The 12717-nt window shown below is 37.2% G+C and overlaps 1 protein-coding gene across 1 annotated transcript in view; it reads left to right on the top strand.

Annotated features, from left to right (window-relative positions):
* Nucleotides 1-12717, top strand: part of COL28A1 (collagen type XXVIII alpha 1 chain) — a 174730-nt gene that overhangs the window by 79202 nt on the left and 82811 nt on the right. Inside the window, exons 19-23 of the mRNA XM_007076679.2 lie at nucleotides 1755-1826; nucleotides 2577-2645; nucleotides 5344-5415; nucleotides 8914-8982; nucleotides 9622-9690. Of these exons, the coding sequence (XP_007076741.2) occupies nucleotides 1755-1826; nucleotides 2577-2645; nucleotides 5344-5415; nucleotides 8914-8982; nucleotides 9622-9690 (351 nt within the window). The remainder of the gene's footprint in view (nucleotides 1-1754; nucleotides 1827-2576; nucleotides 2646-5343; nucleotides 5416-8913; nucleotides 8983-9621; nucleotides 9691-12717) is intronic.

Genomic DNA, 12717 nt, shown 5'->3' with positions numbered 1-12717 from the left:
GTACACCATGGCCTGGAAACTACCCTGGCAGCAAACTGGAGAAAGTGTAGTGTTTACATAATTTTTTTCCCTGCTCCCTGGTATTATTATCCTTCATTACTGGTGTCTAATGTTTTGAAGGATACTGTTTTATATATTTTGTCTGGTTTTTAGTTGTGTCAGGGAAGAAATTAAATCTGGCCCCTAATCCTGCATTTTGACTGGAAATTTACATTATATCTATATTCATAGCTAGTCTGGTCTACAATGTAGTTTAGTCATCCTATTATTGTGTGACTTTAATTAAGGTTTTACTACCCTTGTGAAATAAATTGGGTAGACTTCCTTCTTTTACTGTTTTTCACAACTATTTGTATAAGATAGGGAATATCTGTTCTTCAAAGGTTAAAGAATTTATAAGGCTTGACTGTTAAGCCAACGAAGCCTGTGATCTTAGAAGGAAAAGAAGTCAGAGATTTTCATTACTGATTCAATTTTTTGATGCTTCTCGTTCATTTAGCTTGTCAGTTTCTCCTATGTCATTTAAGTGATTTATATTTTTCTTAAAGATTATTTATTAATGTTCTCCAATACATTTGTCTGAAATTGTCATGAAAATTTTTCTAAAATTTTTATTATATGTATATAGTTATATTTCCCTTTAACTCTTAATACTGTTTAACTATGACTTTTATTTTTAGTATTAGTAATTCCTGCTAGTAGAGGCTTATTTATTTTATTAGTTTTTAAAGGTAATACCCTTTAATTTTGTTACTTTTCTTACTTTTGGCTTTCAAATTTATTACTATCTGCTCTTATCCTTACCATATCCTTCTACTTAATTTTAGGTTTACTGTGCTTTTATCTTCACGAGTTTGTTTTTTTTTTTTTAGCTAAGTTAGGTGAAATGACTTTCACTTATTTTTAATATTTTTGCTGTTAATGAATGCAATAAGCGCTCTGGCACTGTTTGAAGATAGCACATGTTATCTCTAAACACTTTAAAGGGTGTATTCTTAAATACAAATTAACTTGAAAGCAAGTAGCAGTACTGAATATTAGAGCTGAAATTTCACTTTCATGTTAACTTCTTAGGGTTGCTATACAAAGAATCACACACTGTGGTTCAACACAACAGAAATTTATTATCTCACAATTCTCGAGGTTCAAAGTTGAAAATCCAAGTGTCTGCAGAGTCATGCTTTCTCAAAAACCTGTAAGGAAGAATCCTTCTTTGCCTCTGCCCAGCTTCTGGTGCTGGCTGCCAATCCTTGGCATTCCATGGCACACAGTGGCACCACTCTTGTCTTTGCCTCTGTCATCACATGGAGTTCTTCCCATGTGTCCGTCTTTACATGGCATTTGCTTCTTCTTCTAAGTACAGAAGTCATATTGAATTAGGGCCCACCCTGATGATCTCATTTTAACTTGGTTACGTCTATAAAGACCCAATTTCCAAATGATGTCACATTCACGGGTACCAGAGGTCAGGACTTTGACATATCTTCTTTGAGGTTACAGTTCAATCCAGAACAACATAATCCAAAACTCAGATCCAAGAAGTTGAAGTAACTTGCCCAAGGTCAAATAATTTCATTACTACTGGTTACTACTCAGATTTCTCCATTCAGAGGTTTGTTTCAAATATTGTAAGATATACAGTTGGTAAGTGCCTCAAAATGGTGGTGCATAAATATGAATTTAAATTATGGTCAACATGACACTTATAGATAAATATGAATTTCTGGGACATAAAATCTTTGCTCATCCACCAGGGGGAGCCAGGCTCAACAGGGCTCCCAGGACAACCAGGAGTACCAGGAGAGGATGGGGCTGCAGGAAAGAAGGTAACAACAGTACGTTTTTCCATGACTAGAGTAAAAACTATTGAACCACACTGATACCTTGGTCCTGCAGGAACTCAAAGTAAACCATCCAGGACAAGCTTAGCCTTTTTAAAACATCTCATAATTATAAATTCCTTTTCCACTTATTTCAGAGAGGAAGAGCACCAGTTTAATGGGTGAACAGGGTCTCATGCTCTCTGCTTTCTCTCTGGTGTTTCGACCATGGTACCCTCCAGTGATCTAGTCCCTTTGTGATTCCTAGAAAGTACCTGAGTGTAGCCTTAGAGAAAAACACTTTTTCCCCCTCCAAAATGAGAGGCTGTAAATGCATTCAGGGAGTAAGGCCATTGTAAAGATTTTCTGAAGTGTTATGAATTGACATTTGAAATACTCATTTTTCAATATAAGTAGAGAAAAATAGCAGATGGAAAGGCTGAAGGTCTTTCCGTTTTTTTTTCTTTTTAAGCCAAACCATCACATGTGAATGATGAGCCATAGGAAAGTGAGTATAGTCTTTGAAAATTGGCTGAGAAATTGGACTTTTTCATATTTCAGCGGCTCTGAGCTAAACTAGAGCTTGATATTAATTTATTAAAGTTGGTAGATTTCCAAATCCATTTTAAGACTAGAATGAAGGTCTTATTTCGGAGGGTCTCAGCAGAGAATCCACTGACCAGAAAAGGAGACAAGGTGGGCTTACACAAACTGTCCATGGAGAGTCAGCTAAGGCATCATTGTCATTTCCTCTAGGGAGAAGCAGGGCTTCCAGGAACAAGAGGCCCAGAAGGACCACCTGGAAAAGGACAACCTGGCCCTAAGGTATGGAATTGACAAAGTGGTGAGGAAAGCAGATTGCCCGAGGAGACAACTGGGGAGAAATTCGATTGTTAGACTGGTATTCCTGCTATGTTACATGCGTTTACTTCTGGTTTAAAATTATGGATCTAGCTTGTCGGAAACTTTGAAAGACAGCAAGTATGTATCATTCATTTTTGTTTTCCTAAGATCTATCATAAGACCCAGATAATAGGAAGAGTTCAACACATGTTTTCTCAATAAATGCCCACATTGACATTTTAGAAACAGAAAAGAAGCCTTGAAATACATCCTTGAGACTTGAAAGTCTATATATTTTCTTCAAAAATTTATAGAATCTCACACAAAGCAATAAGAAATAAGTCATAATCCCAACCTTATTAAATGGAGGTTGCACTTTCACAACTTGGCCTAAGTTTATTTTGCACATTATAGAAATGCTGGTTGAATAACATCTTTATAGGTCAAGATAAGAATATCCAAATTCATCGACAAGACCACGAGTGACATAACCTACAGACTCTAAGGTGCCGGATGTTCCTGCAGTTTTTGTATAGTCATCAATGTTCATATAAAGATTATGAAGAATTACATATGAGTAAAGTAAAAATAAAATCTGTATAATTATTAGTGTTCTATTTATAATTGTATTAAAATGGTCATTGAAAACCTAAGAAATCTATGTTTATGCAAATATTGGCTAAAATTGAGTCCTTAACCTTAATTGTAAGAATTTGAAATTTAAATTCATTTGTAGAATTTCAAACAGTTTAATTTATTGACTTACCAGACTATGAGATCTCTTTTTTTGTGGGTGAATGTTGACAGAGAATACCTTTTTCACATCGTACAAAAACATTTTTAGAAATGCTCGTCTATTAACATTCAGGAAAACGAATGTTTTCTAGAATATACTTTCAGAAAATAGACCCTTGGAGTTAACCATTGAAGCTGAAGAATGAATGATGTCTCTGAGAAAGAGAGCTGAGGTTTGAATCCCACCTTGTGGTGTAGCTGGAAAAGAACATTCACAATAGTGTGAAGATAAACAGAATAGCTATCATGTTAGGGAAACCAAGGAGAGGGGGTTTCAAGAGGAAAGCAATTGGTGGTGTTGAATGCTACCAATAGAGCAAGGACAATGCTTTGGAAAAAGAGGGCTCTGGATTTGTAGCTCTGAGGGGTTTTGTGGTTTATGGAGGGTGATGGAGAAGAGTGGTAGGAATATATCACACAGCCCAGGCATGCTCTTGTTCAGTGTTGGCACTTTATTACCTTTAATTGGGTTCCTATTGCTATCTTCTGGGTTATTTAGGTTAGTAAATTAAACGTGGGAGTGAATGGAAGAAAATAACTAGTTGGGGTTAGATTTTGCCTCCATTGGCAAATGATAATGATACAGTAAGTTCATGGTACAATAACATTCAACTGTTATTTTTTATCACCCGTGTCACTGCTCTTTATTAGTTCGGACCTTGGGGAGTTAATTACAATCTGTGGGTGTAATACGAGTTCACCTCTTCTTAACGGAGTGTCTGCATTGCTGATGACCTTGGGAATGTGTCAGAAATGTGAATTCTTGGGTTTCAATGCAGACCTACTAAATCAGAAACTGTGGATGTGGGGCTCAGCACAAACCCTCCACGTGGGGTGACAAGCCCTCCACGTGACTCTGATACATGCTTAGGTTTGAAAACTGTGTTATAATCATTTATCTGATAAATGATTAAATGGTTTCACCTGCAACCCCCAAATTCATTCCTTTGTTGAGCTGAGCACACATTTAGATAGGATACCTTGCAACTGAGCCCTAGTTTAAGGATCGCTTTGTAATTCTCTAAGCTCTCTGGTTGGAGGTCACAAAATTCTTTCAGAGAAGCATAAGGTTACACAACCAGGCTGAGGAACAGCCAGTAGGCAGTTTCTAACTCTGCTCCAGGTTAATGCTCATGGATATTTCTACCAATAGAATTATTGGTCTCCTTCAGGAGATAGAGCTAGACTCCTCATTGAGGAAGAAATGGGGCTGGATTTGAAAAATCTGGTTTCCTTCAGTGGTAACATTTTGTGTAGCTATTTCATGCTTCACTACCTTGTTGCCACTTCTTTTTAAAATTAGATTTTTTTCCATTCAACTATAATTAACATACAGTGTTTTGTTAGTTTCAGGTGTGTAATATAATGATTCAACAATTCTATACATTTCTCAGTGCTCAAGATAAGTGTACTGTTCAACCCCTTTACCTATTTCACCCATTCTTCCACCCAACTCCCTTCTGGCAACCACCAGTTTGCTCTCTATATTGGAAAACATCTCATTTTACGTTTCAACACTGAAGTGGCGTCAAAGCTGAAAAAGCATAGGTAGCTCTCTTTTCTGAAACTGTGAATGTCTCAGAAGCATCTGTTAATAAACCAACGGTGAAAAGAATTGTGAATTCAAACTGAAGTCCCCAAAGAGAGATACTGAGCTTAGATTGTTAAAAATATTAAATCACATTGAATAAATGGTGAAGACTGAACAATTCTGAAGTCACCCTATCTGCTCAAGAACATTGACAAATCCCATGCCACCCAGCAGGACTTGGGACACATTGCTAGGAAATCAGTGTCGGTTGATAACAGGGTCCTGATAGGGTTGTTAGAAGAGCGAGGATGGTTTGTTAACACAACAACTGTCTTTTTATAATTATTTCATCAGGGTGATGAAGGGAAGAAAGGGAGCAAAGGAAATCAAGGACAGAGGGGATTTCCAGGGCCTGAAGGGCCGAAGGTATGTTTCTTATATTCTCATTTGTGCTCTTGGGAGATTGAAATTGTGTCTGGTTTTAATAGAATAGTAGATTTCCACTGCAAATTGGATTCCCTGGTTCCTACTCAACAAATACAAAACAAAACTCCCAAATGAAAAAGGCTTTAGAATAAGCATACTATTCCAGACCAAACAGGATGGAGTAAAGAGTCCACAAACTATGTCATCTTCACTGGAACATTTATGATTCTTAGAGACAATCTGTTTGTCAATTCTTTCAACTTACCACCAAATATTCAGAAGTTGGGATGAAGTTATGACTGTAGGAGATACCAATTCTCTACCATCCTTTTTTGCTAAACAACAGCACAATTCCAGACTAAGGCAGCACAGTGATGATGAGGAGTGGGGCTTCAGAATGCGGTAGAGTAGGATTTTCATCCTGCCCCACCCTGCACCTTTCTGGGCCCGTCACTTCAATCACAGAAAGAAAGTAAAAATAGTACCTATTCTAAGATTGCTGTGAAGATTGAAAGAGTTAATAAAGCACTTAGCACTGTTCCTGGCACATAGTACGTGGAGCTATTCAGAGAGTAAAAAATCAATACTGTGAAATGGAAAGTAGGAGATATATGTCCTGATAAAGTGATCAGGACAGGGTGCTGAGGATGAAGAAAAGGAAATTGTGAGACAGGCAATTAGGTATGTGTCCTGACTTAGCAGGAGAGAATATTGAGGTCATTTGGATGTGTCAGGAAACAGAAATTGCAAATCTAAGAGAGTTCAGGCTTCTAGGAAGATGCTATTTGTAAGGAGACAAGGAGCATGTTCAAGGACCAGATATTAAAAAAAACTAAAAGGGAAAAAAAATGGTATCAGCCACATACGAGCAGGTAGAAAATAAAGCATTCTCTGTAGACCAGTTATTAAGCTTCAGTGTCCATCAGTGTCACCTGGGAGCTTGTTACAAATCCATATTTCTTGGGGCATCTGGGTGGCTCAGTCAGTTGGGCGTCCGACTTCAGCCCAGGTCATGATTTGATGGTCTGTGAGTTCGAGTCCCGCATCAAGCTCTGTGCTGACAGCTCAGAGCCTGGAGCCTGCTTCAGATTCTGTGTCTCTCTCTCTGCCGCTTCCCTGCTCATGCTCTGCCTCTCTCAATCTCAAAAATGAATAAATGTTAAAAAAAATTTTTTTAATTGTATTTCTTGGTGCCATGCCTGGATAACGTGACTTAATAGGTGGGTGGGTCCTAGCCATCTGTGTTTTGTAAATAAGTGCCCTATGCTCCAGGTAATTCAAGAAGCACCTGATGAGAAATGCCGCCATGTAGGGAAAATGTTGTATTAGTATTAATAATAATGGTTATTCCTTATATCTTACTCTTATTCAAAATATTTTTTCTGTATTTTGAAATAGAGCTTTTTTGATGAAGAATTGCTATTTTTTAAAGCATAATCACAATTTAATACAGTCTTTGAGAGAATTCTATACTATGTGTATAATTTCTTATTTTAAAAGAATAGATTAAATCTAGAAGCATAATCTTGTTTACTCTGGTTTAAGTGAGAATTTTAATGAGTCGATGTTTTATCCTTGGCCATAGGATTGAACAGGGTGGTTGTCTGTTGCCAAAATCCTCACTGTGTCATGCGCCATTGCCTTATAGGTTCGGAATTAAAGACTGGTATGTGCATGTGTTGGCACGATCTGGGCCCTGGTTGGCTGGTGTGCTCAGCCTGTGGGTCATACAGAGTAATCAGCACAGTGGGAGGGTCTCAGCGCTGAAGGTGAATGTGGTCTAGGGCACTAAGAGTCTTAGTGGTGAATCTGATTGATGGAGTCCCTCTTGGAGGAAACATAGGGGCCAAGTGGGCAGCTCATGCACTTGGAAACAGCTCAATCTCTAAGGCAAGGGGAGGCAAATTTCTTGGAAAAGTATAAGTAGTAAATAATTTAGGCCTTGTGGCCAAGAGGCAAAATTGAGGATATTACATAATCACTTATATAACAATCATTTGAAAATGTGAAAACTGGGATGCCTGATAGAACATGTGATTCCTGATCTCGAGGTCATGAGCTCAACTCTCATGTTGGGTGTGGAGCCGACTTACAGAAACAAAACAAAATATGAAAACCATTTTTAGCCAATGGCTGTGTAAAACATGGCAGCAGGCAGGATTTGGCCTGAAGGTCGCAGTTTGCCACACCTATCCTACATCAGTAGTTTCCAAAGTGATTGATTATAAATCCCTACTAGCAAAAATGAATTCGACCACGCCTCAATATAGGTTTATTTTTTAATTGTAAGTTTTATTCATAAACTATCATATTGTTATGATATTTACATAAATAATTAAAAATCTAAAAGATGAGATAAAAATATATCATGAAGCTTTAATATTTTCTTCTAGTATCCCAAATGGGTCATTTTGAACATGTCATGTTCTTTTAATGACAATTACTTTGCATAGTGTTCTAAAAATTTTTTTAAGGTTTATTTATTTATTTTGGGGAGGGGGAGGGCTTGCACACATCAGGGAGGGACAGAGAAAGAGGGAGAGAGAGAATCCTAAGCAGGCTCCATGCTGTCAGCACAAAGCCTATCACAGGACTTGATCTCACGAACCACAAGATCATGACCTGAGTCAGAATCAAGAGTTGGATGCTTAACCGACTGAGCCACCCAGGCCCCCGATGGTGTTTTTAAGTGAGGTATTTGTACCTATATCAGAACCAGCAGAAGTACCTCATAAAATTCATATTCCTGGGCCCAGCCCCTAGAGCTACCGAATTAAAGTTTCTGGGGCTGAGACCTGACTATATTTTACCAAATTCCTCTTATGATTTCTCTACACTAAAATCTGAGAATCCTGGTCTAGAAGCAGGTGGGACAGAGATATTGCTTGGGTCTTTATTGAGAGTCAATATTGAGATGCCAAAAAATTAAATAAATAAGTAAATAAAAGACATGTTTGAAATTTTCTATTAAAAATTCCATTGTTTTTACCATAAACTCCCTACTTCTGAAAAGAGATGTGAGATAGCATACAATAGAAGACTGATACATCATGGGCCATAAAATAAAATAAAATAACAAAGGAAAAAGTTATAAACTAAAAGGAACATTATTTGCCTGCCAAGTGTACCCAAGAACTTATGCTGGAGAAAGTTCTTGTAATTGAACACATAGTTCCCTCTGAGCTTCCTGGCACACAACACAAAATGGAAGCACCGTGAATTGCATAATTTTTATTGGCAAATAAAAGAATACACAAGAGATAAAAATTTCCTAATACTCAGAACTTAATTGAATGCATTTATTAAAGGCACTGAAATCTTAATCATTAAAAACTTTAGTAGTGGTTTACAAAGATGCTCAAATATTTTCACATTGGTCTGGGAAATAGGTCATAATATTTTAAAATGCTGGGAATACATTTCTATTTTTCCTAATATAATTCCTATATATGATTTCTTTGCTTGCAATGTAGTAAGTATTTTGCTCTTTTTTTTTAGGGTGAACCAGGAATTATGGGCCCTTTTGGGATGCCCGGAGCATCAATTCCTGGACCACCTGGGCCAAAGGTATGCATTCTTGAGAATACTTATTTTTTATATATACATATTTTAAACTTGGATCTTTGGCAGGTGGGGTGGGGAAAAAAATTCATGATACCAATGGACTAGAATTTTAGTTTTGGAAGAACCCCAAGATATTATCTAGTTCAACCCTGACAGTTCACAATTAAGCAAACTAAGGTCTAGCAGGAAATTTAAGATTAGAAAACAGATTTCTAGCTTCTGCTCTTGAACTTGTCACTTCATCATGAACTACCTCCACCAAATCCTGGAACCCTAATGCAAGTAAAAATGTACTGTGTTTATTCAGAAGAATCAGGTAGGATTAATAATCAGAAAGTCTGGCAGGAAAGAAATCTACTCAGGTTTAAGAGGTTCCCATTCTTACAGTCCAAGTATTTGAGTCTAGGTAGCCACCTATTTTAGTGGCCTTCCTCTAAACAGCTGTCATAGTCTTTACCAACAGGTTTTATTTGCTTAGGATTTGCAATCCCCCTCAAATACATTAGAAGAAGACACTACCTCAAGATCAGAGACTGATAGATCAAAGCCTTTATAACCTGGTTCATCTCTTTTGTGCTTCGTGCTGTTATGGCTTCTCCTGCTACTTAAAGCCTGAAACTGAACGTTATTTGAAATACGCAGGGAGACAGGGGAGGACCCGGGATGCCTGGATTTAAAGGAGAACCGGGAATTGCTATTCGAGGACCAAAGGTAGGCTTTATTCATGTTCTTTCTTCCCTCTACGAGACAGAAGGGAAAGGGGATTTAATGCACAGTAAGTTTATAGTTGAGACTGTTCTACTCACTGTCTACATTGAAGAACTCAGTGCATTGTTTTCGTTTTTAAAAATCAAGCCATCAGATAATTTATTTTTCATAAATGTGGAGGAATGATAGCCCCTTATGGTGAAATTTTGGATGACTCAATAGTTGTTTGAAAATAACTCCTTTTGTAATGTCTGTGGTACAAGAGATTATCTGACCTCTAGCTTCTTTCATTTACATAGGAATGGCATAGGTGTCTCTTCTGCAAACCACCACTGTGAAAAACAAAGCAGAGAAATTTAACTCAATAAATCTTCCAAACTTGAACTTTTTGGACAGCGTTTTGCAGAAGAGATACTGAAAGTTCATGTTTGGAAGCTTTATTGAATTAAATTTCTCTGCTTCGTTCTCCATCTTTCAGTTATTTTAAATGAAAATGCAAATAATTATAGGAGAAGACGGCTTTCAGTAATCATATCTATTTTCCATGGCAACAAGGCACCATTTCCCTGTTCACACAAAACCCAGCATCGCAGCAAAATTTAACATTCCAAATGTCACAAGCACATCCCATCCCCATTTATGAGAACAGGCTTCAGGGCTCCATAATCAGCACTTCATTAAATCAGTAGCATGTTGCTATGTGGTTTTGAAACTGGTTTTAGTTCTATCAGATTGCCTCTTGTGGATACAAGGATTCAAGTACTAACATCAGGGATTTTCAAACTTCAAAAAAGAAAACTAAGAACCATTTTTGAAATATAATGCAAAACCTATTATATACTGCAATTAAGTTGGAGTGGTCCTTTTAAAGGTCAAGGGAAGATCCTGAACTCCATTGTTCTTAATCACTTTAACAGTTGTCCTTGCTAGAGAGACAATCTTCTGGTTTATTGAGGACACAGAAGGTTCCCAGGATGTGGGATTTTCAAGCTAAAACAGAGAAAAGTCCAGGGCAAACCAGAACAAGATGGTCATCCTACTCCCCAGACACTGAGGTACATGGGAACCCAAGCTCTGTACGACACAAGGAGAAAATTCCAAATTTTCTAATGCTAATACTGCAGATAGGGCTTTGATCAAGAACATTGGGTAGCAGTTTTCATATTGTTTGATAACTTCCTGAATCTGCATATTCCTAGTTCCATGATTTAAAATTACGTCTCTCTACTTATACTGTCCTTTACAGTAGAAATAAAATCCAATTAAATGTGCAGCCTGGATTTATTAGCCCCTCCTGTTTTTTTTACTGATCGCCATTGGCATTGCTAATGATGCAGTTAAAGTAATTTGCTTCTTTACTCCATGATTTTTCTAATCCCTTGGTCTCTAATGATACTCTTTCTGCCATTCTTCCCTAATGCGCTATTTTTTAAACCTTTGAGAGGTTGAACGTCTGATAGAAGTTTTGGCACATAATTCAGTTTTGTATATGACTTCAGGGAGCTCCAGATCCTCCCCTAAAGCCCATTGCAAAACACCAGATTGATATTTCTGCCCTAATTTCTATTGAACGAGAGACGCTTCAAAGGGAATTGCTCTGCAGGACATTTTCTTGAATCCAGGGCATAAAGGCCAAGTGACAAAAATTCTCTCTAGAAATATATTGTGAGGAGTCCAGAATAAAAATCTGAGACAGAACCGTGCCCCTATCCCTGCCCCCTGATATTTCCTATTAATATTAGAAGTAACAAGCTAGCTGAAAATTTTGCAGGAAGCAGGACAAGGATCTCTAGGTAAAAAATGTTTAGTTGTAAACTATAAATGTTTTAACATTTTTTTCTCCCCATGTGGGTGCCAGAGGATAAACAGTAACAGCTGTTGATAATCTGTTATAGTCTTGAAATTTAGAAATGAAACCTGAAAGTGAATCTTGATTCCAGTTTTCTTTTCCTTCCAACTTAACCAGGGAGCAGTTACTATTTTCTTCTGTCGTTGGCCTGTTCCTTGTGTAGGCATGGAAAGAAACGGATATATTGTTTTGGAACATGTCTTTACGTAATGTTTGGCACTTTAACATTAAATTTGGTTGGATTAACACAATAAATTGCTTCTAGTGACTAGTTAGTTCCTTAGAGCTGGGGCTATGCCAAAATTCACCTCTCCAGAAGAACTTGTTTTTGCTCTCTGTCACATAACTTGAAGAGATCATCCCGGGGTTTTGTTCATGATAAATAGTAGATTAAGTTCTTACAAGTGGCCACACGTTTCCTAGAGATCACTCTTAAGAAGGTTAATCCCATAAAACCAGTCTCAATTTAATAGGAAAAAACAGCTATTGTATTCATGATTTTCAAAATAAACTTAACTTTTTTATACTTAAAGAGTATGTAATTTTCTTCCCCCCAGTCAATCATTCATTCATAGAAGTAGAATTAGGAACAGCTTTTGAGAGTTGGATTGTGGGCAGCATTTGGCTTGGGATAACGGTAGTTTGATCTCAGAATTTGAGATTCTTGCATATAAGGAAAGCACTGAGAGTCCTGCTACTTTTTCCAATCTTGGGAAACAAAGGTCTGCCAATTACTAGTTTCTTTCTAATGTAAAACCCATAGGAATATGGACAGTTTTCAATCAAAATAGTTGATATGCGTTGAAAGGGTCATTGTAAGAGTTATCACAGCAACAGAATGGAATGTGATACAAAAAAAAATTACACATTTTAAATACAGTGTAATAGGTTTATATTTACTGAATCTTCTAAGAGTTTTCCTCATTTTTTTCTTCCTCTCTCTCCATTTTACTTGAGCCAGAAATTTCTTTGATTTCCATTCAAAGGAGAGTTACACTTTCCCGAAAATCCTGTCATTCAAAAGGCAGTAATCACACTTTCCTCTATAGAGGAGGCCAGTTGTAGCTACCAAAAGTTTTTGATGCCAAAGGTTATCATGTAAAGCAATATTTAGAACTTCTTCCTTGGTCTTGAGATATGAATCACAACACAAACTCTGTGTCCTGTATGTTTACAACTTG

The sequence above is a fragment of the Panthera tigris genome, chromosome A2 (assembly GCF_018350195.1).
Source record: "Panthera tigris isolate Pti1 chromosome A2, P.tigris_Pti1_mat1.1, whole genome shotgun sequence".
NCBI classification, from domain to species: Eukaryota; Metazoa; Chordata; class Mammalia; order Carnivora; family Felidae; genus Panthera; species Panthera tigris.
The sequence above is the reverse complement of the archived record's forward strand: the minus strand, read 5'-3'. Positions and strand labels throughout refer to the sequence as shown.